Source organism: Xiphophorus maculatus, chromosome 2 (assembly GCF_002775205.1).
Source record: "Xiphophorus maculatus strain JP 163 A chromosome 2, X_maculatus-5.0-male, whole genome shotgun sequence".
Taxonomy (NCBI): Eukaryota; Metazoa; Chordata; class Actinopteri; order Cyprinodontiformes; family Poeciliidae; genus Xiphophorus; species Xiphophorus maculatus.
This window is the reverse complement of record NC_036444.1, coordinates 11,053,819-11,076,445: the sequence shown is the minus strand read 5'-3', so window position 1 is coordinate 11,076,445 and position 22,627 is coordinate 11,053,819. Positions and strand designations below refer to the sequence as shown.

Here is a 22,627-nt window from a genome sequence, read left to right as displayed (position 1 = left end):
TGTCAATCAGGGTCAGTTAGACTCTTGTCTACGCTTTTATTTGCACTCCAATATCGGCTTATTTCTATGTACGATGTATTGTAAAGCGAAACTCATGTGCTGGGGTTTGGTTGCTTGGCTGCTGAAGAGACATCAATCAGTAGAAATGTTGACCTGTAAGGGAAGCTGTCCTTCACACCTTCACAGCTCACTTAGTTTAGCTTACTCTTCATTTTAGTATGATGGATTAAGCATTGCTCAGTGAGATGTACGAAGTTTGAGATACAGCTTCAAAACTCAACCCTGCTTTATGCATCATCCCAGCTTTTATCCCTGACCTTTCCAGCGTGTTGGATCTGTTTTGTGCCGGATTTTGGTTTCAAGGCAAATAGAGCTGAAGCAACAACATAAAACACTTTTCAAGTACTCAATTCTAAAAAACTTTGAAAATCCTTATTACTTTCATTCCACTTACCAACTGTCTGCTATTTTGTGTTGGCCTATCACATAAAATCTCATTAAAAAAACAAAAAAAAACGTTCTTTGTTGTTATAATGTAATATATTTGGAAAAGTCCAAGTAGCTGAAATACTTTTCCTCAATGCTTTGTTCAAAATCCCCAAAATAGGCTATGTTTCAGTTTGATTTGATCTGAGTTTTACGCAAATGTTAAATTACTTTATGCAGCTTTTGAGTGTCTCCTCTGGTAAAATTTTATGACTTATTCAGTTTAATAAGTTTGGTAGACACTGAACTATGCATGTTTTGCTGCTTCGAGCAAGTTAACAGGGCCTTACTCTTTTCTTTTCAGATATTTTTGAAAGCTGATAAACATTGGAGGCTAAAATAAGTAGATTCATCAACTGTAAGCCTTTTTGTTTCTGCTTTCTTAACTGAGATCAGTACAAGTTTAACTTGTGGACTCAATGTCCCGTTGTCTGTCTTGTACAACTGATGGTGCTGCCTTCACAGCTGTCAGCGCCTCCCCACCCTCAGTGGTGATGATGTGCAGTTCCAGGAGGCTCTGCAGCTTATCATCTGAATTCTGGCACTGAGAGTGAAAAATCTGTAACATTCTGTGTACAACTGAGCTCTGGGCATTAGGAATGAAGACTAAAAATGTCTCTGTCAGGACAGTTTTCTCCGACTGATTTTATTCTTTATTGTAACATGTCCAGAAACAATGTGTTTTTTTTCCATATTATTTTTTATGTAATGTGGAAAAAACATGTTTTTTTTTCTCTGTCCACTTTTCAATGATCCGTCTGACCTCATTCTTTAACACAGCACTGCTGAGACCATAGAAACACTAATAGTACCAGCACACTTCTGCAAAACCTTATTCAACTTTTGAGCACAAAGCGTTGGTAGTTAATAAAACACAATTGCATAAGTGGAATTGTAAGGTTTTTTTAATTTTTGTTGCCCAAGTTTTTACTTTTTTTATATGTGTTTTGTTCCTTTGTTTTAGACCTCCAGATCGTCGTCGCAGAGACCTTTTTGGTCTTGCTAACAACACTCAGTTTCACGACAGCAATCAGGGCAATACTACCCTTGGCTCAGGGGATAACGGCACACATGTCATCCCTCCTGTCATTGAGTATCCCTTCCTTGATGACAGAACATCAGCAGAATCTCTAGAAATCTCTGACCTAAAGCCTTTCACCTTGTACCTTATTGAAATCCACGGCTGCAACGAGGACCTGGGCTACAACTGCAGCATCGGAGCTTTTGTTTTTTCTAGGACTAAACCTGCCGGTAAGGAGTGAACATTCCTGTGAGTTTTGTGAAAAATCTAGAGATAGTTATGTTATTGTTTTGGGTGTGTAAATGTGTTTGGCAGCCAAAGCAGATGACATCCCTGGGAAGGTTGTCCATGAAATCTGTGACAAGACTGAGGGGTGTGTGGTGCTGCACTGGTCAAAGCCCGTCATGCCTAACGGACTTATTCTGATGTATGAGATTAAGTACCGTCTGGGGAATGAGGTAATTCTGACAGGGTATAATTACACACTTATAGACACTTTACATTTTACTATATGTATGCTGCTTGCCATGTTTAGTGGCAACTTTGATAAGGATGTGTTAAAAGCCTTTAAGAAAAGCTGTTAGTCTTTTCTAACATTTCGCAAGTTGTAGGATACAGAGTGAGTGATCTTTCATCTTTCCTTTTTGCAAAATGTATTCCTAAATCCTCCAGTCCTGAATCCCATTTACAGTTTCTGTTAGGGCATCACCAGATGTTGTTTCAAGTCTTGTTGTATTTCAAAGTGTTTAACTTTGTGCACTTTGTGAAGGTTTATTGGGACTTTGGAAGAGAAACAGGCCAATAGCTACACAAATCCTCCACCATACTTGAAACTTAACCACTGTTGAAATCAGTCTTCCAGAACCTAAACTCTGATATACGTAGAACATTTGTTTTGTCCCAGACACTACGCTCTAAAGTGAAAAATAAAGGTCAAATAATAATATAATGTGAAAGTGATTCAGAATGCAAAGAGTGTAAAACAGGCAAAGTTGTGTTTTACGAAAAATAACCTCTCTTAATTTCTTTTCTCCCAGCCTGAGAAGCATAAGTGTGTGTCGCATCAGCAGTACCACAAATACAACGGCGTTCGCTTGACGATCCTGAGCTCCGGGAACTACTCTGCTCAAGTGAGGGCCACGTCTCTGGCAGGAAATGGCTCGTGGACAGAGAGCATTTTCTTCTACGTGCCTCCGCCTAAACGTAAAGCAACACTACAACATTTTAAGATTATGTGTGCATGGGTCCAGTAAAATTCCTTGTCCTTAGCCTGTCCAGAACTTTAATGTCAAAACTATTTTACCTGTGATAATGAGAAGAATTATTAGACTGTTGCTCATTGGTCTGAATTTTATAATTTTATTTGAAAATCAAGATTTCAGAGTCTTAAGGAAGAGCGTAGAGACACAAAATCCAAGTTGGTTGGTTCAGTGTGAAATTTCCACAGTGAAGATTTAGGGAGGCAAGCCATCTGCTACGCTGTGCAGCTTACCTGCATTACTGCTGCATTACTGCATCACTGCAGTAATGCAGTGAGTCACGCAAAAAGATCAAGTATAGACACAGTTTTTGTTGGTCATTTTCATACAAAAATTTTTTTTTCTTAATTCATCTGGTGCAATATTTTATTGCAGTAGCTTTTTGCATGAAATGTATCACTATGTTTGTAATGAATTAAGTTTTACTTCTTGAATTGAATTTCTGAAATAAATGTAGATTTTCGTAAGATGCACCAAATTCAGCTGTTGTTTTTCTTTATTTTGTCTCTCAGGAGATGATTTTGCGACTCTCTACTTGGTCATCATCCTGCCCATTATAGCGACTCTCGTAATCGCAAGCCTCACCACCATTCTCCTCATCATCAACAAAAAGAGGCAAGTGCTTCCTCTTATTAAGCTGCATTGCTCATGAATCGTAATGATGAGAGTAATGTTATTTAGAGTTAATAGGTGTATTCATTTAGATTCCCCTTTGGGGAAGAGCAGACGTCCTATTGAGGATTAAATATTGCATCGGAAATCAAAGCTTGCTTGTCAGCTCACTGAGCCGGGCTTGTGTTTCCAGAAACAACAACAGACTTGGGAATGGAGTCCTTTATGCATCTGTCAACCCAGAGTACATCAGTGCGGCTGAAAGTAAAAATGTCAAACTTCTTTCCCCGACTTCTCAGCTGTAATGTTTGGATGTTTGTGCATGTTGGGTTGACCCGGCGTATGTTTTTTTTTGCTGCGGCAGTGTACACTCCAGATGAGTGGGAGGTTGCCAGGGAAAAGATCACTATGCACAAGGAGCTGGGGCAGGGCTCCTTCGGCATGGTGTACGAAGGCACAGCCAAAGGCGTCATCAAGGATGAACCTGAGACACGGGTGGCGATCAAGACGGTGAACGAGTCAGCAAGCATGAGGGAGCGGATAGAGTTTCTGAACGAGGCGTCCGTGATGAAAGAGTTCAACTGTCATCATGTGGTAAGGTGGACTTATGATAAAGCAGCTGAGAAAACACAGACAGATGGTTCAGAATAACTTCGTAATGGATCAGGAAATGGCACAGTGCTCACCATTATCATTACTTCCTAATTATTCTGCATATACACAAACAGAGAGAGAGGCCAGCAGGGCATGAGGACTTGGAGCTTGTAGTTCTCTGCAGCTGTAGCCCGAGGCAAAGAAACTGCCTCCTGGAGATTCTTTACATTCTCACATCAATGTGATCACGGCCTCATTAACTGCGTTAAATGGAAGTGGTAAAGATTCCCCTTTTAGAACGCTGCTCCCACGGGTTTCTGTTCATGTTTCACTGATAAAAAGTCAAGTGCTCCATAATTAAATTCACTTTGAATAATGTAAAAGCTTGTTTTTCCTTTTGTGATCTTCAGAGCTAGTTAAAGATAAATTGTGTGCTTCTTAAGTATGCATTACAATTCCACTACAATATTATGAATATTTTAGCTTTGTAACATGATGTTGGTTTCTCTGAATTTGTGCAGCCGACTTATTTTCCGCTGTTGTTGACGTGTAGGTGCGGCTGCTGGGTGTGGTCTCTCAGGGACAACCAACTTTGGTTATCATGGAGTTGATGACCCGTGGGGATCTCAAGAGCCACCTCCGCTCTCTTCGTAATGAAGTAAGCAACGTCTCCCGACAAACACACACACACACACACGCACCCCTTCCTTCACACAAAAACCAGGGGCCAGAAGGTAATTTGTAGTAGTACATTGGTTAAGAAATGAAAATCATACTGTTTTACATTTTTCTACCACACAAACAATGGATTTTATTAAGTGTTTAAGACACACCAATAAAGTTACTGGAGAAGTTTACAGCCTGGTAAGGGTAACGATATCCTGAGCTTTGAAGATCCCACAGAGCACTGTTTAATCCATCACCTGAATTGGGAAGAATATAAGAAAATTGCAAGACATGGCTGTCCACCTAAACTGACAGGACAGGCAGGAGAGTATTAGTTAGAGAAGCACACAAGAGGCTAATATTAACTCTGGAGGAACTGCAAAAGTCCAGAGCTCAGGCTGGAGAATCTGTTGACAGGACAGCTACTAGATGTGGCATCAACGCTGTCCTTTGTGGAAAATTTGTGAGAAGGATTCCATTTTTGAAGGAAAGCCATAAAAGATAGTTTTTTTTACTTCAATTTGCTGTTTTGTTGTTTGTCTGTTTTTAAAACTTTTGTAATCTGAGTTTTTGTGTATTGTAAGCATAAGGCATTAATAAAGTATTAAAAACAAGGACAGCACATTATAGGGCTTATTTTATCATTCTGATTAGAACTATATTTATATTAATAGCTTTCTAAATGTAGACTTTGTGGATATATGTATGAAATTTGTTTTAAGCTTCTGAAAACAGCCTAATTAAATGGATAAAACTAATTTTGTTAAAAGCATTGGGGCAGCTTCTGAGGTCTCATCATCTTCTCGTCTTGCTCTGCAACAGAACACCTCCTCTCAGGTCCTGCCTCCGCTGAAAAAGATGATCCAGATGACAGGGGAGATTGCAGATGGCATGGCTTACCTGAACGCCAACAAGTTTGTCCACAGAGACCTGGCTGCCAGGAACTGCATGGTAGCGGAGGACTTCACGGTGAAGATAGGAGGTGGGTCTCATAAATGTTATGTGTTCCTCTCCCAGGTTGCTCAAGGCTGTACTGATTCTAAGTGAATGCCTGAGGCAGTGGAGTCTTAATGTAGACAGACAGAAAGAGGGAGGTTGTGAGAGGGAAAATTTTTGCTTTCAGGAGTTTCCCCTGAAGAGATACTTAGTGGCTCCCCCAACCTGTTTGTTTTGTTTTTTTTTTTCCGTCAGATTTTGGCATGACCAGAGATATTTATGAGACGGATTACTATCGAAAAGGAGGAAAGGGCCTGCTGCCAGTTCGCTGGATGTCTCCAGAGTCACTGAAAGATGGCGTCTTCACAACAATGTCTGATGTCTGGTATGGGAACAAACTGCTCACACAAACACAAGACTGCCTTCCTTCATACATGTGTGAACCTGCATCAATCTGGGGGCTTTAACCCGCCTGCATATTTTCTCTTTGTGTTGGATAATACTCTAAAACTGTTCATGCTGTGGGGTCACAACTGTATAAACCTACAGCTCACTTCACAGCCAGGATTCTTTACAAGATTTTCACTCAACAGTTTGAACATGAGTTTCCTGCCATGACAGCTTGTATTTCCAAAACATCAAAATGTTTTGTTTTTTTTTCTGTTTAGGTTGCTGGCTTGCTCTTTGCAAATTCCTTCCGCTCTACAAAACACTATAGCTCTCTATTTTTTTTTTTTTTTTTTACTTTGTATTTTTGAGCCTACAGCAATCTCACATGTTCCCTACCTCTGTAGCAGTCTCACTGTTTACTAGCTCCCCTGCAAGTTTTTGTTCCCCAACTCAAAGTGTCCCACGGATTAGTTTGTAAGAGTGGGTATAAACTGCTCCAGATGTTCACAAATGAGAGCTTGTGTTTACACCACAAACCCACCTTCACATCATGTGTACTACATCCTGCGCCTCTTTGATGTTAAAGTTTAGTGTGGGACAAACCAATTATGGGCTTCATGAGTAGTGTGTTAATCAGGAGAGAAGGAACACTTCCTGAAACATATAGAGTGTTGTAATCTGGTTAATTTGAAGGAACTCTTTGAAAATAAGACTTTCAAAGAGTAAATTAACAATAGGTGAATGCAAACATTTTCTTTTATAGAGAATAACATTTATATGTGTAGCATGTATCACACACGTACACCCCTTATCACAGAATTAAATAAGTGTTTCACAAAATAAAGCAAAAATATATGATAAAAAATTATGACACTAAACAAGAAATTAAAACAGAAAAACATAAAACAGCTACAATTTTATTGAAGTTTAATCATTTGTTTCTTTCTTGTACAAATTAGTTTCCACCTAATCACTGCTTGATGGTCATCAAGCAATTGGTTATAGAAAACAATTTGTAGACCTCTGTGGGCTTGAAAGAGCAAAATAGCTAAATATAATCTCCAAAAACACAAGGAGAAACTTGGTGAACCCGAATATCTTTGCTGAAATATTTATTTTTAAAACAATATGAGCCTTAAGACAGAATCATGTACTTGTCCATATTAAAGGACAGTAGGTTTAAAAATTTAATCGCTGATGCTTTCTAGGGTCTACACATATAACTAGGGACTGAGTAACAATTTCTCTTCTTCAAAAAAAACCTTAACTAAACTTGTCAAACACATCGCTAGAAATTAGATTAACTTAAATTTAGACTTGTAAATAGTCTATATTTAGACTTGTTTTGCAGTTTACCCCCATGTTGTCTTGTTGACATATTTTGGACAAGCAGGCATGTCAGATCGTCTGTCTGTTCGGTATTCTCATATCCAAAAACAGTCTGAAGAGTGAGCTGGAAGGAGGACAGGATTCAAGATGGACAAAAAATATTACTTCATTTTGTTTGCATTATGCTTAAAACCAACAGTGCTGACTGTTATATATTTATATATACTGTATATGTGTGTGGGGGTGTGTGTATACGTATACTTGAGTCAGCAACTGATGCATGAAGGACTGCTTTGCATTTTGAGCTAAAAAAGTATTGTCCATTCATTCTTTTGAGATTTTATGGAGATGTTGACATTCTGTTCATTCTTTGCTCCAAATAAATATCAAGTCCATGCCTGTCTTATTTAAGATCTCTGTTCTACTTATTTAATTTAGCAAGAATAAATCATTATTTCATAAAGGAGTAGTTCTGATATTTTTTTAATAGGGGGTTAGATTAGATTACTGTTATATCTTACAGAGATTAGTTTGTAGCTAATCCCAGTCAATCTGCTGTGTATTTTTGCTATGATAAAACAAGAAAACAAAAACTCCCACTAGTTTAAGAAATGTTTACTTGACTTTAAATAAGAATGTGGAGAATTTCAATGTTTTTTAAAGAGAAATTAATTATAGAATAATTTTGAAGTTTTCTATTTAAACTCCAGAAACATGGCGTCATGTTTGTTTTTTGATGTAACTCTCCAGGTCATTTGGTGTCGTGCTGTGGGAGATCGCCACCTTAGCTGAACAGCCTTACCAGGGCATGTCCAATGAACAAGTGCTGCGCTTTGTCATGGAAGGGGGACTCCTGGACAAACCCGACAACTGCCCGGACATGCTGTAAGTCTTGTGATTGAAAGAATGAACTGCTCTCTATGCCTCCTCTGTCCGGTCAATATTTTACCACGCGTCTATTTTAGGTTGAGGTTTTAAGGGTAAGAGATACCGCGTGCGTTCGCTGCAGTGAGGGCTGACATTAACGTCAGCGGTTAAAAGCAGCCAGTTGACGGCATGACTTAGACGGTCAGCTGGCAGCCGGGAGCCTCCTCACTCGTCGATATCGGCCCATAGAAGGAATGCCACAACCGGTGTGTGAAAGATGCCAGTCATTCCGACTGTGGGAATCGTTATTGAGAGGGACAAGCAACAGGAATAAGCGCATCAGAAGCTATTAACATATTTGTGATTTCTTTGTGAAAACATTCCTGCTTTTTGAGAGGCGGAAATAGAAGACTGATGACTCTCAGCATGTAGGGCTGCATACACTGTATGCGTTTCTTTGACCTCAATAAGAAGGCATTCTGCGCTCTCCCCTGCCGCTCCACACGGCTGACCTCACCTTAGAAAGAGCGCAAGCAGAACAAAAAATAGGGCTGAGTGTTGTGCAGGCACAAACCTCTGGTTTCTATGGCAGCCCCAACAGTTTTGTCCTGATTACAGGAGTGTGTGGATTGTGTTACAGAGGTGGTGCTGGAGTAAGGGCTTAGCTTTTTTTTGTCTTTGAGCGGCATGCAGTGGAGTCAGGCCGCTGCTCGTGGCCCCCTATGCTTTGGTGTTTTAAAGGAGACTTGAGGAAGACTACTGAAGCCAGACATTTAGACAAAGAGTGATGAATAGAGGGGATAACACAAAGTGGAAGTAGGGAGGAAAACATGCAGTAAGATGAGTCATATTTGGATGTTTTTCAACGTCTCCATGCAAAGTATTCCTCAGGTAGCTGTGAGTCACACAACTTGCCTACGGACTAAAGTTGCTTCTTTCAAGCAGGGTTACGAACAAAAGAGACTACATGGTGCCAGACACTTTTATTGACAACTCTGTTAAAGATGTATTACAAAACTTACAATGAATCAGTTTTTATTATTGCAGTAGAATTATTACAGATTATTTATCCGTCCATTGATTATACTTGCTTGCGGGGTAAAGGGGATCTAATAATATGTTTAAAATAAATGTAAATCGTGGAATTCTTTACATTTGTGTTTCTTATTAAGTCTATGAGTTTCAGTAAACTTTAAATTTGTCAATCCATAGCTTTCTATTTCCCTGGTGTATAAATACGATGTGATAGAGTGACTGATTTTTCTTAGAAACTGGCCACCAGACCGGAAGAGGGCCCATATTTATATTAGCTATGAACAAAGGAGGTAAAAAAAAAAATCTCAGTGCTACAGATATGTACAGAGCGACATCCTGGGCTCACCAAGTGCAATACCTCCGCAGTATTTTCATGTGACACTCAGCATCTTATTGGTCACAACAGTTTAAAATCTGCATCACTGACACTGTGTTATTTGACCAGTGCCTGAAATTAAACACCGGCTGAGATGAGCACTGATAAACCCTGGTGAGAAATTTCAGGATGGCAATGGACACCAGCCTAGTGCTAAACAAAACATTGACAGAAGGAATAAACAGCAAAGTATACGATAGCATAGCTGAGGCTATATTTAATTGAAACATATGGCATATATAATTGAAACAACTCTGGTTTTGACAGGTTAGAAGTGAGTTTCCACTAATGGCACAAATGACAAGATGCTGACAAGAAGTCAGGTTTTTAACCTGTTTTATAACTTAGCATCAACAAGTGTACTGGACACCAGATATTGGACGAAGCAGAAGGCAGGTTACTGTGGTGTGTCAGCACAGCCGAAAGTATTAGATTTCTTTTCATTAGAACTCTCCTCTGCGTGGGTTTGGACATCATATGTCAACTTTGAGATGCTTCCTGCAATTCTGGCAAAAACAAACAAAAAAAAAAGTCAGCCACCCCCTCTGCTGCTCCAGAATGAGAAGTTAGACCTGGGCTTAGTCAAGCTCTACCTCAAATTTCTCTGGGAGGAGAACAGCTGGCACCTAGCTGCAGGACTGATTCTGAACGCCAAGAAGGCCTCAAGGAGAGAAGACAAACAAGACTGAGGGGGAACAGCGGTAACGGAGCCTGAGATGGCTGAGGTGTTTATGTCAGTGAGCCTTAGAGAGTATTCTTAGCTTGTTTGTGTATAATTGAAGTTGCGGCATGTGGTGCAGAACCACACAAAACTGTAATAATTCTCTCTTTTTATGGTGTTGTTTTGACATTCCCAAAGCTCGGTTGCTGGCCTGGCACAGTAACCTGAAGGAAGACTTACTGCTCCACTGAGTGGATTTTACATAACGGATCTAACAGCACGCATTGTGCTGTGGTAGAAAAACATCAAAATTGCAAATCTTTGAAGCAGCCATAAAGTTAACTTCTAGATTTACAAGTAGTGTCAATACGCCTCTGCGCCAAAGATTAGTCTTTGTTAGAAAACTAGACATTATGGGAGAGGAGACATACCCATCAACATATTTGAAGCGTTTGAATGAAGTAAAAAAAGGGCAGATTTATAACAGATGGGACATGCTTTTTATATTTACACCTGTAGAAGACGATGGAAAAACAGCAGCTAAGGCTATTTATGTAAATCTATAACTTGTTACTGTATTTTATAACTTTAATATTTTGTTTGTACACAACTTTAAAGTCAAAACACATCAGCAAACTGAGCTTAAATGTCAAAAGAGCTCAAAAACCTAGAAATGTCAGTCTCTCCTGCCACCTGCTGGTGAGAAACAGGCTTACAATGATTAAACGCTGCATCCAGGCATGCCTCCAAACCATTTAAACCACTGCAGTGCAAGTAGTTCTCTACCTAAAACATTCAATTCATCAATTTACACAGTCTCGTTATTCAGGTTTTTGCATATAATTTTGGATTCTGACATTGAAGTGTAATTTAGGAATCTTATTCTATAGTGCAGCATTAATAATCTTGCTTTTTGTAAAGTTCTCTAAATCTGTTTGCACTTTTCTGTTCTCTTTGCACACATGTAGTGGATTTTAATTTGGCCAAATTCTCCACAAGTCTGCACTCGTTCACATTTCTTCCTGCTTTGATTGTCAGAGGGCAAAATGAATCTTAACTTTGATTGAAAATTTACTTCTAAGGACCATATTACTTATTTCAACCACTTTTAAAGCACAAGGTGGATGTTAAACCCTGACAATACATTAATTTTGGCTATGCTTAACAGTGCTTTGAAAACATTACAGGCTCCTTTTCTTGTTGCTTTTTGTCACAGTTGTCTATTAGTCTTTTGACTAACAGTCAAAAGCATTCCAAGTAAACAAGTAATAAATGTAGTTCTTAAAAAATATATTTTACTGGGGTGAAAAACATCTATTCAAACCAGCCTGGTACAATATGAAAAAATAACTGCACCCCTGAACCTAATAACTTGGCAGAAAGAACTGAGACAAGAGTTCTTGGTCCTATCAATTACAGCAAGTTGTTGAAGTGCTGCAGCAGCAAAGTCATCTATCCACTTTTGAAATAATTTTGATTGGCCAAACAGAATATTATAATCTATCAGTTTTCAAAAATCCAAAGTGGTGTTATCAGGGCCAAAATAGAATATATGGCTCAGATTTCTTTCTTTAACAAAGTTCAAAATTTAAGGAGCAAATTCTTTAATCGCCATGGCATTCATACGATGTGCTCCCCTCAGGTTTGAGCTGATGAGGATGTGCTGGCAGTACAACCCCAAGATGCGTCCGTCCTTCCTGGAGATCATCAGCAGCATCAAAGGGGATCTGGATCCCCACTTCCAGGAGGTGAGCTTCTTCTACAGTGAGGAGAACAAGCCGCCGGACATGGAGGAGCTCGACATGGAGGTGGAGAACATGGAGAACATTCCACTGGACCCTGTATCTACCAGGCAACCATCAGCTGCTGGCGTTCCCCCGTCTGGGTGTATGGGAAGCAGGTCACCTCCTTCCTCGCAGCAGTTATCCCCCTTGCAAGGCCCAAATACTCCCTTACTAGGATGTGTGTCCCATTCGCCACCGGGGCCTCTGCCCTCGGCCATGACGTCTTCGGGACAGGGCTCGGACAAGCACTCAGGACATGCTTTGCCCAACGGGCCTGTGGTGGTCCTGCGGCCCAACTTTGATGAGTTGGAGCCGTACGCACACATGAACGGAGGCAGAAAGAACGAGCGGGCGTTACCGCTGCCCCAGTCGTCGGCCTGCTGATATCAGTCGAGCATCTCCTCTTCCTCTCACACAGGGTAACTAAAACCTCTCAGTCTCTTCAGGAGAGTTGGGCGAGGTAAGAAAATTACTTTGTTTCTACTGTGTGCCAGTAGATGGGCTCTCCACTCCATTTAAGGCGTGGAACGACCAGAGAACACAAACTCTGAGAACGGTATAACAGCACAGAAACCTGCTGAGGCATGTGGAGTTTGGTGGCTCAGACACATTGGGGGACTCCTTCCTGTGCGGCCGACATTGTTACATACAAGCCCTTCAAGAAGGAAGGATGTATATTGGCACACAGACTTCTACATGAACTCAAGAAAAAATCTTTTTAGCATATCTGCCAGCAAAACCAACAGAAGAGCACTTTTGTCCTGAGGATTTCAGAGAGGATGTGATGAATATATTGAGCGTCTATTTATAGAATCCCATCATTCTCTCTACATTATGGTAAAGCTCCTCCTTTTTGTGAGCCAGCCGGGTTCATGTTGTGTGGCAAAATCTCCTTTAAAAACAAGACTCTTAAATATTATTATTTTCTACGTGATCCTGTCAGGTGTGGGTTAAATTGGTAGGCCTGTTTTGTATCTGCCAAACTTTTGCCAAATCAAGCTTTTCCTTCAGTCTCCTAAGGGTGTCCTCTTTTTTGTTAAAAACTGTGATTCAGAGTTAATGACAAATCAAATCCTCCTGTGCAATAAAGAAAAAAAAATACTTGCCATATAACTTAGAATGTTTTTACTAAATTTAAATGCAATTGTTAACAGATTATGCTGGGCCAAATAACACATCATAAGCAGAAGCCAGCCCAAACACAATATCAGGTACAAGACTTTACTTAAAGAAGTGACTGTCAGGTCATAAGCAGCCACAATATTGTGATTGGAGATGGAGAATGCAGACTTTGAATTTGATTGCACTATTTTGTGCTATTTATGTTGATAGCGATAAAAGCTGATAATAAATAAATCATTTTGGCTGTAAATCTGTTACTACATGCAGTCAGATCCTCAAAAACAAACATTGAAACTAAAACTACAATACAGTATTCATTCCAATCAATCCTACTTTTAAAAATAATAACCACAATGTATGCATTGAAAAATAGTTCATTAACTATGAACTATAGTCAATAAAACTAAAGATCAATAAAATTGATCTTTAGTTCTGAACAACTAAACAACTGCTATATAAAAATATTTTATCCCCCCATATTAATTAAACAAAAAGTAGATCAAGGTTTTAACATTCATATTCGAGGCATAAACCATAAGACACAGGACTGGGTGATACAATGTAAAAATATTTCAATATATTTATGATTTATAGCATTACACAGCGAGACATGTAAGTTCATTCCTAATCACTCTAATTACATTCAACCTCTGACTTCAGTGGCAAAACACAACTCAGATTCGTCAGGTTAATAAAAGTTGCAGCTGTCCTCTCACATAATCCAGCATTAGAAATGACTTAACGAGTCTGGCTCCAAAGGTTAAGATACTATTTTTGTCTCATTTTGAAAAGATTATATTTGACTGGCAACTATTTTTGCAAAAAACATGTGATAACTGATATTACAGGGAAAATACAAATTCGTTACCACTGACAGCTGACAAGATTGCAAAACTTTTAACTACTAAACAAAATATCCAAATAAACAACTGTTTGCACAGCATGAGAGAGAAAACATGGGACATGCTTTGACACATCAGCGATTTAAACACATGGGAAGTAAATGGAAAATCTCGGAAAAATCATTACAAGTTACTCTGTAGGGTTTAAAATTAACAATACAGTACAATCTATCTAGAAACTGATTATGCAATCAATGTTTAGCATAATATTTACACCTGCGACAGGCTAAGAGATGGCAGAATAAAAACTTTAAAAGCTGTTTCATAAAGGCATCAAATTACTAACACTTTATCGTTAGTACTGAGTATTGAGAAAGGTCACATAAAACTACTCTTTGTTTGCTGGCTGCCTAGTGTTGTAAGTGTTTTTTATCTTTGTAGATACTCCCATCAAGACAAGGTGCCTTGACGGATTTTTGCGCTGCAGCCCTCAACTAGTCTTTCCTCTTTTGCAAGATTATTAGCCAAAATGTAGCTTTTAATAAAACTTGAGCAGCTTTTGTGGCAATGAGCTGATGGCTCTCTCATCCAGGATGATAAAATGTCAGAGTTGTTTCAAGTGTATCACTTCTCTAAAAGTTCATGATGCAGGACTGTTTTCATTTGTAAACCTATTTATTTGTTAATTTAGCGTCTGTCACTAAAAACTAAATTGTTGGGCTGTTATTTTTACCTTTGTTACAACTTGTAAACAGTCTGGATGCTAAAGAGTTTTTTTTTTTTTTAATGGCTGGGGGAGATCTGAGTAAGCGATTTGATCTGCATTAGGGAAAAACATATTTATCACCCAGTCCCAAGTCGAATTACCAGAAACCACTTAAGCCTAATCAATTAAACAATCAGTTCAAAAAGCAATCCCAGATGAGCCCCAAAATTATTATGGCTGAAACTCAGTAATAAGACAGAATTGCCCAGTTTGGCTGAATTTTGGGAAATTAATATAAACAGGAGAGAAAAATGCTGAAAATGCTGTGCTAGTATTTGTAACATACCTCATATCATGCAGCATAGCTTGTGCTCTTTAACAAAGAGAAAGTACAGCTGTGACATTACATTGTTTCAAACTGATGTAAAAATGTGGTTTCTCACAGAATGAACCAAAAAATATAACATATCAGCATGATACAGATGCACTCAAATCATGTTATAAAACATTTGAAAATCTGATTATAATTTATTAATGACATTCAACTACCAATAGTACCTGCAGTTCTTGAATCTAATTCAAGAACTAATAAAAAATGTGTTCCACCTCCGGAAAATCCCTTTTCACATATGTTTGGTCCAAAAAACAACAACTCTGAATTACTATCTCAGTCTATTCTTTAGTTTGAAATACACTGCCTGGCCGAAAAAAAAGTCGCCACCTGGATTTAACTAAGCAAACAGGTACAAGCCTCCTATTGGATAAGTACTGCATAGGCGATTATCTTTCAGCTGGCAACAAGTTATTTAACCCCAGCTGATGCAATGAGTAACTCCTCATTTCTTAAACAACCATGGCAAAAGACACATCCTGTGGTCGTGGAAAAGACGTTAGTCTGTTTAAGAAGGGTCAAATCATTGGCATGCATCAAGCAGAGACAACATCTAAGGAGATTGCAGAAACTACTAGAATTGGGTTAAGAACTGTCCAACGCATCATTAAAAACCAGAAGGATGGTGGGGAACCATCGTCTTCCAGGAAGAAATGTGGTCAGAAAAAAATCCTGAATGATCGTGATTGGCGATTACTTAAACATTTGGTCAAATCAAATCGAAGAAAAACAACAGCAGAACTCAGGAGTATGTTTAATTGTGAACGCAAAAGCATTTCCACACGCACAATGCGAAGGGAACTCAAGGGGTTGGGATTGAACAGCTGTGTAGCCGTAAGAAAACCTCTAATCAGTAAGGCTAACTAGAAAAAAAGGCTTCAGTTTGCTAGGGAGCATAAAGATTGGACTCTGGAGGAATGGAAGAGGGTCATGTGGTCTGATGAGGCCAGATTTACCCTGTTCCAGAGTGATGGGCGCATCAGGGTAAGAAGAGAGGCAGGTGAAGTGATGCATCCATCATGCCTAGTGCCTACTGTACAAGCCTGTGGGGGCAGTGCTATGATCTGGGGTTGCTGCAGTTGGTCAGGTCTAGGTTCAGCAACATTGTGTGCCCAAAGAATGAGGTCAGCTGACCACCTGAATATACTGAATGACCAGGTTATTCCATCAATGGATTTTGTCTTCCCAAATGGAACGGGCATATTCCAAGATGACAATGCCAGGATTCATCGGGCTCACATTGTGAAAGAGTGGTTCAGGGAGCATGAGACATCTTTTTCACACATGGATTGGCCACCACAGAGTCCAGACCTTAACCCCATTGAGAATCTTTGGGATGTGCTGGAGAAGGCTTTGCGCAGTGGTCAGACTCTCCCATCATCAATACAAGATCTTGGTGAAAGATTAATGCAACACTGGATGGAAATAAATCTTGTGACACTGCAGAAGCTTATTGAAACAATGCCACAGCGAATGCGGGCTGTAATCAAAGCTAAAGGCGGTCCAACAAAATATTAGAGAGTGTGACCATTTTTTGGTGGCGACTTTTTTTTGTCCAGGCAGTGTATGTTTCAGTGCAAATCATTGGTCCTCTAGAGCTGGCAACCCAGCTTGTCACCCTGCTTTACTTTCTCAAAGTTTTGAGATGAACATTGTTCAGATCCAGTGGTATCAAAACCACAGCAACAAATTGGAGGCATCAATTGAGAGGCTGTTGGATCAGATTTCGTAGCCTAGAGGCAAACGTTCAAGTCTCTAAAAATGGTCATTATTGGTCTTTCTTGCATTTCAAACACACAGGAAAGGTCTTACAGTTGCATTTTAGACTGCAGGATCATTTTTATACACATCATTGGGTTTTGTCACTTTTAAAAAAAAATTAAATACAACTTTTTTATACTTTTAAAAATGTTTGCCTCTATGTCTGTACAGAACAAAGCTGCTATTTTATTCTTTTTCTCTTTTTGGATGTTATATATATAAATATATCTATATATAGAGAACTCCTTCAGGTTTGCTATTTTATGATCTCCACAGCAGTCCCTTTTTATATCTTTAAGCTCTGTTTAAAACAAAAAATAAAAGAAAGTTACCCCTCAAGATTTTGAGTAACACTAAATTTCATTCATTGCCTTTTTTAATGACTATGTCTCTTGTTATTTTGTCAATATATATAATTATTAGAGATGAACATGTTAGCTCGATGTGTGAGCTTGTACTTCTACACCCTTTGTTTTGTTTTTTTCTATTATTATTGTTTAGCACTGTGCCTAGTGTTGCCCCCTAGGTACGATTTAATCTCAGGTTAAAGTAAAGGCTTTGCTTTCCCCACACATTCTCCTCTCCTTTACTTGCCTCACCTTTTGCCCCTTTCTAAGTCACCCCTCTCATGTTTTCTAAAGTGAAACAGTTTCCTCTTCCCTTCCCTTTGCTGGTCTCTAACAGCAAACCTCCCCTCCCTGTGCCTCCTTTCAAAGTCAGGATTAGCTCCGACATACAAGACGGCACTTCAGACAAGATCTGGTTTTGTAAACCCATCCATCTCATGCCTAATCTCCAGTAAATAGGGCTAACTGGGTTCTCTTGTTTGCCTTAAATATGTCAACCATATACTCTAAGCATTTAAAGTTTGCAATTTTCATTTTATCCTCTCGAGCACAAAATGACATCACTCCTGCTAGTATCAAAATTTCAAGATGAGATTTCAAAAGCCACATCTGAAAGCCAAATAAAGGATGGGTAAAAGTCCAGGGAAGGGAACAAGTTTCAATGTCACGATTGAAAATAAAAGGTCTTAAAATGGCTGAATAGTAAAAAGTGTGTTGAAGGATTTCTAATGTTGCCTGGTGATTTTCTTTTTTTTTTCTCCTCTTAAACTTATTTTCCTTGTAGGAGTGTTTATTTATTTATTGTTGTATTTTCCTTTTGAATACCAGTAAAAATCACTGTAAAAATGCCCCATAAATAAGTACAAACTTGGTTTAATATTTTTATTATTTTATGTATGCATTGTCCTTGATGTCATGGCGAGGGTACTTGTTTTTTTTGTTGTTGTTTTTTTCTTTTTTTTCTTCCATTCAGGCATATATCTACCTCACTCTTTTTAAATATGTGTATAAGCAAAAACAAATACATCTCACTCTTAAATTTTAGGATAAACCTCACCTAGTTAAATTTTTAAAAAATCCACAGGGATCTAGATAAAACCTCATATAAAGCAGACCGGGACAGAAGGTGGAATGAGTTCGGCCTGTGAATGCCCACACGACTGGTTTTACGAAAAAAATCAAGTTTCTATCTCAAATTTAGAATAAAGACACCACAGAGCTGACAAAACTTCACTGTTTTTCAGCAGGATCATGAACAACCATTGTGGATCAGTATGTGATGAAACAGAGCCAAACATTCCATCTCCACTGAGTTCCGACCTATTGTCACAACCTTCAACTCCTCAAATCACAACCACCAGAATCTCATCAAAAATGTATTTATAAAGAAATCTTAAAAAGGTGACACAGGAAATATTAAGAAAGGGAAATGGGTTATTTACCTCCAAGAATGAAATAAATAAAAAACACACCACATATGTATGCGGTTCTACTTGCAGGTGATATGCCATTTTAAAACCTTCACTTTATTCCAAAACCGACAGCATTTAAGTTCTGCCTGAAGTATCAATAAGTGTTGTGAATGTAACAAGGACAGATATGTAGTTTTCACGCAAAGCATCTAAGAAAAAGGAAAATCTCACCTTGTACCTGTTTCTACCTTCTGTAAGCATAAAAAAACACTTTTCGATTATAAGTGGCAGAGAGCTAAAAAGCCGCTATTTAGTTTTATCATTTCTGTAAACTCCACGTGGTTCTTTGTCATGTATCGATTAGAAATGTTGTGTCCATGTGATTTTCCTAGTTTTGATCTTTCAGACATTACAATTGATATAAAACGTTTACACACCGCTGGTAAAATGCCAGATTTCTGACATGTTCAAGAGTTGGACCAAGATAAACCATTTCAGAGTTTTAACCCTCTCTAATGTGACCCACTCAAAACACTGTTGTAATGTAAATGTGTCCCCCATTAAACTATGTTGTATGGGACCATTCAATCTAAGCTTCAAGGCATGACTCTACCACCATTTTGCATCACTGAGTGTATGAGGTTTTTTTTATTTATTTATTTATTTTTTTTGCTAAGGTGCCTTGTTTGTTCTAAACACCTTTTTAAAAACATAGCCCCCCAAAAATTAAACACTGGTTTTGTTGAACTGCAACACATTTTCATGTCATGGGCTAGGGAAATGTCAAATGTGTTTTTGCAAAATTGGATTGGATTCCAGTTTGTCATTCTACTCCTTAGCCTAGACACATAAAGAACACAGGAGACCATAATCTCACATGCTACACAGTCAGTACTTGCCAGACTTCCTGACCAGTTTTCTTCTCGTCTTTCCACTAACTTCAGATGTTGTCCAGTGTCTGGTAATGTCATTGTTGCGCCCCAATTTCTCAACCTGATGTTGACTCTTTGAACTGTCTGATCTAAAACCTTGGAAACTCTTTTGTGCTCTTCTCTCAAAGATTTTTGGTTTGTTTTTCAAGTTTGTAGTACATTAAAGGAGGAAAACGTTCTGACATGGTTTATCATGATTTCACTTTTTACATATAAGCAGGCATGTTAACAGGGGTTGTGTTTCCACTGTATCTATACACACCACTTTTAGTGCTGCCAGTTTAGTCACCACAGTGGATCTTACAGCATCACCAAAAATGTTAACTGTACAAGGAAGCGAAGCAGCTCCAACACCTCAAAACCTCTTTCAAAGCCTCAGCTGCACGTTTTACTCATGGCCATTGGCATATTGACGGACTTGGAGGAAAGTGGGCTTTTTCTTTTCCTTTTTTTCAAATTAGAAGTTACCAACAAGGTAACTTTTAATGTAAAAGTTTGGTGCTCAGTCCTCTTAATCATGCAACTGAACAATCTATTCATGTTTTTTAAAGAGCCAAGTTGCTGCTGAATTTCTTTACAGAAACCACCACTGACAAGCAAAAAAGTTCAAGACGTTAACATATCTGTGTGTTTATGTTTGTCCAGAAATCGTTAAATATTTTTGTTTTTCAGTTCTTAGGAGTCACTGATATGCTAAGGGAGGAGCTACCAGTTACTATTAGATCCCAAACCTGTCAAATCTGCAACATTTCCAACATGGACAGAGCCAGGAAAGGGATGTTGCATAAATTACGGGTAGTTCAGGTAACAAGTGAACAACGTAGTTAGAAAAAGATAATTTAAAGTTTCACAAGTCGTTCTTTAATTTACTGTAGAGTGTAACCATAATCATACTCACATTCTTTCAATTTTTTTCATTAAAAAACGTCAGGTTTATGGAGAAGGCATCACAGCAGTCTCCTGCAATAATTAGGTTTGAGGTGTATCGATTCACTCATGTCTGTTTTTGTTTTATTTCATCTGCATTCCTAAAACCTTCGGAGGGGCCTTGGTCTTCTACTGCTACTACACTTATTAAATTCTGTGTTCATAACTTGACAGGGGAAGAATAATCAAACTGTTTTCTCTAGTCTCTGTCTTCTTTTCAAGCTCTGTATCTGAGGCCTCAAAGTTGTTTTTTCACACGTATAGCTGAGATGGTGTATTTTTGACAAGCCGTCTCAAAAATGTGTATAAGAGAATTTCTTGTATTTTACTTTTTTCTGAAATTTTGAATAAATAAGTAAATGAGAGTTATGCTTGTTTGTTTTATTTTTCTGCATACAGGACAATTTTGGAAGAAAACCTAAAGGAGGCTGTAAAATACTTGAGACTGAGGTAAAAAGATAAGAGTTTAGATCAAAGCATATTCACATAGTGAGAAGGCTCACTTAAATGGCCCCAAGCTGAATTAAATCAATTTTGTGGCAAAATTTCAGTAATAATGTTCACAGATTGTTTTTGTTAACCTTTCATTTCAAATCTCAGTGAATTACCCCACAGTTGTAAAGTGACAATAGTGGAAAAGTTCAAAGCATGCTGAGTGAAAATCTACCTACGTTTCTGAGTGATATTTGGCTTCTTCCAGCTGATCAAGCATCATGACAATTGTTTCCTGAAGAAGAGGTACCAGTCTCTCAGCCGAGGATAAACTGCCAGATGAGGGTATATGGATGAAAGCTGCTCTCCTCTCACCATGATACAGTGAGCAGTAATAAGCAAAATCACACAAGTATCTGAAAAGAAGAAAGCGCGACCTTATACTTGCGTCTGTTAATGCAGATCAGAAAAAGGGCTGGCTGCCTACCTGCCAGCATCTCTAGAATGAACCACATCCATTCCTGCTTGCTTAAAGTGCTTGGAGATGGCCCTCATATTAACAACGGAGTCCAGTTTCTCTGGGCCGCCTACGATGCAGCGGTGATCTGTGGGGCAGCAGTTGCAAACGTCTCGGGTGCTATATCCGCTGTTCTTACCAGTTTGCTCCAAAATGACAAGACTGGAACCTCTGGCTATGCCCAGGTGAACAGCAAACTTTGAATACAAGCATGCAAACATGATTCAGCTTCTTGTGTTTCAAAAATGTGTATTCTCTATAGATACTGTAGCAAAAATTACACATAGTGATATCATGTCTTATTTCACAGGTATATTGTGGTTACCCTAAGGATCAAAATAACAAGGCAAATAATGCCAACAACTACCAATATAATATCTTCTTATTTTTAACAAAAACAAAACACCAATTTACAAAAAAAAAAGAGTAGTACAGACCTTTAACTAACATTTTGAATGCTTTGCATGATGATTTCTATTAGGTCTTTTAGGTGTGTCAAACCCAAATTTTTATTTCTACCTTTGGTTTAAGGGTCTGCCAAAGCTCAGCAATAATCCTCTGGGTTGAACTGTAGCTAACTGGCAGTTCCTTGATGTAAACATCGATGCGCTGTCCCATCCCGGCCAACTTTAATCCCTGCGGTAAACGAAACACACAGCTAAAATTAACCAGAGAGGTAAACAGGACTCTGTTTTCCAAACATTGGGCCTTACCTGGGCTGTTGTCCAGCTGGGGTTCACCAAGAACTGTCTGAACGGTCCAAACCCTTCAAAGTGTATTCAACACGTGTTTTTAAAAGTATGAAGAGTGTACATATCATTGAGCAAATTCTTATTTTACCTGTAACAACAACAATTTCTCTTTCGCTCATAGCGTCTCCAAGCTAATAGAGGGTAGCAAACAGAGTAAACAAGAGTGAAAACGTTTGTACTCCTTGTAATTTACGATGCGTCCGCCAGGAGGAGCCATTCCATTTAATAACTGAAGTTATCAGAAGGGGTGCGTTCATGTGCTTCAGGCAAACTAATGATAAAAGGAGCCTGGGTAGACTACAAGTAGACCGAATTGCAAAGTGATAGATCGTTACTCAGACATTTAGTAATATACTTACATTTCAATGCCCACTATCACAAAATTATTTTCATTTAGAATCATTTGAACAATCAGAGAAGTTGATGTTTGTTATTAAAATACAAAACATTACCAGAAACAAAAACACCCC

General features: G+C 38.7%; 2 protein-coding genes across 6 annotated transcripts in view; one reads left to right on the top strand and one right to left on the bottom strand.

The window, feature by feature from the left end:
- The window catches only part of LOC102221045 (insulin-like growth factor 1 receptor), an 87,908-nt gene extending 73,032 nt beyond the window's left edge, over positions 1-14,876 (top strand). The window contains exons 11-21 of the mRNA XM_014469857.2: positions 1,451-1,737; positions 1,823-1,965; positions 2,545-2,710; positions 3,279-3,381; positions 3,572-3,642; positions 3,743-3,972; positions 4,526-4,630; positions 5,461-5,620; positions 5,830-5,959; positions 8,044-8,178; positions 11,875-14,876. Coding sequence (XP_014325343.1) covers positions 1,451-1,737; positions 1,823-1,965; positions 2,545-2,710; positions 3,279-3,381; positions 3,572-3,642; positions 3,743-3,972; positions 4,526-4,630; positions 5,461-5,620; positions 5,830-5,959; positions 8,044-8,178; positions 11,875-12,400 — 2,056 coding nt within the window. The 3' untranslated portion in view covers positions 12,401-14,876. The remainder of the gene's footprint in view (positions 1-1,450; positions 1,738-1,822; positions 1,966-2,544; positions 2,711-3,278; positions 3,382-3,571; positions 3,643-3,742; positions 3,973-4,525; positions 4,631-5,460; positions 5,621-5,829; positions 5,960-8,043; positions 8,179-11,874) is intronic.
- LOC102220791 (pyroglutamyl-peptidase 1) lies at positions 6,923-22,589 on the bottom strand. 5 transcript variants are annotated; one of them, XM_023346721.1, is made up of 7 exons: positions 22,246-22,576; positions 22,119-22,171; positions 21,925-22,041; positions 21,376-21,602; positions 21,128-21,304; positions 10,165-10,232; positions 9,987-10,077 (listed from the first exon to the last, which is right to left on the bottom strand). In XM_023346721.1, exons 1-6 carry the CDS (start codon positions 22,274-22,276, stop codon positions 10,166-10,168), a joined length of 672 nt encoding a protein of 223 aa, XP_023202489.1. In that variant the 5' UTR covers positions 22,277-22,576; the 3' UTR covers positions 9,987-10,077; position 10,165. The 5 variants fall into 5 exon arrangements, with proteins under 5 accessions (XP_023202497.1, XP_023202484.1, XP_023202505.1 ...); XM_023346729.1 differs by lacking the exons at positions 9,987-10,077; positions 10,165-10,232 and adding an exon at positions 6,923-7,417 and having other exon boundaries at positions 22,246-22,589; XM_023346716.1 differs by lacking the exon at positions 10,165-10,232 and having other exon boundaries at positions 8,204-10,077; positions 22,246-22,565.
- Between the last annotated feature and the right edge of the window lie 38 nt (positions 22,590-22,627).

Excerpts from the sequence above, each read along its gene's own strand:
- LOC102220791 (XM_023346716.1), bottom strand. The coding sequence starts at position 22,276 with ATGAGCGAAAGAGAAATTGTTGTTGTTACAG. Across the intron at positions 22,042-22,118 it reads CCAGCTGGACAACAGCCCAG|GGATTAAAGTTGGCCGGGAT; the intron begins GTAAGGCCCAAT and ends CGTTTACCGCAG. Across the intron at positions 21,305-21,375 it reads CATTCTAGAGATGCTGGCAG|ATACTTGTGTGATTTTGCTT; the intron begins GTAGGCAGCCAG and ends TCTTCTTTTCAG.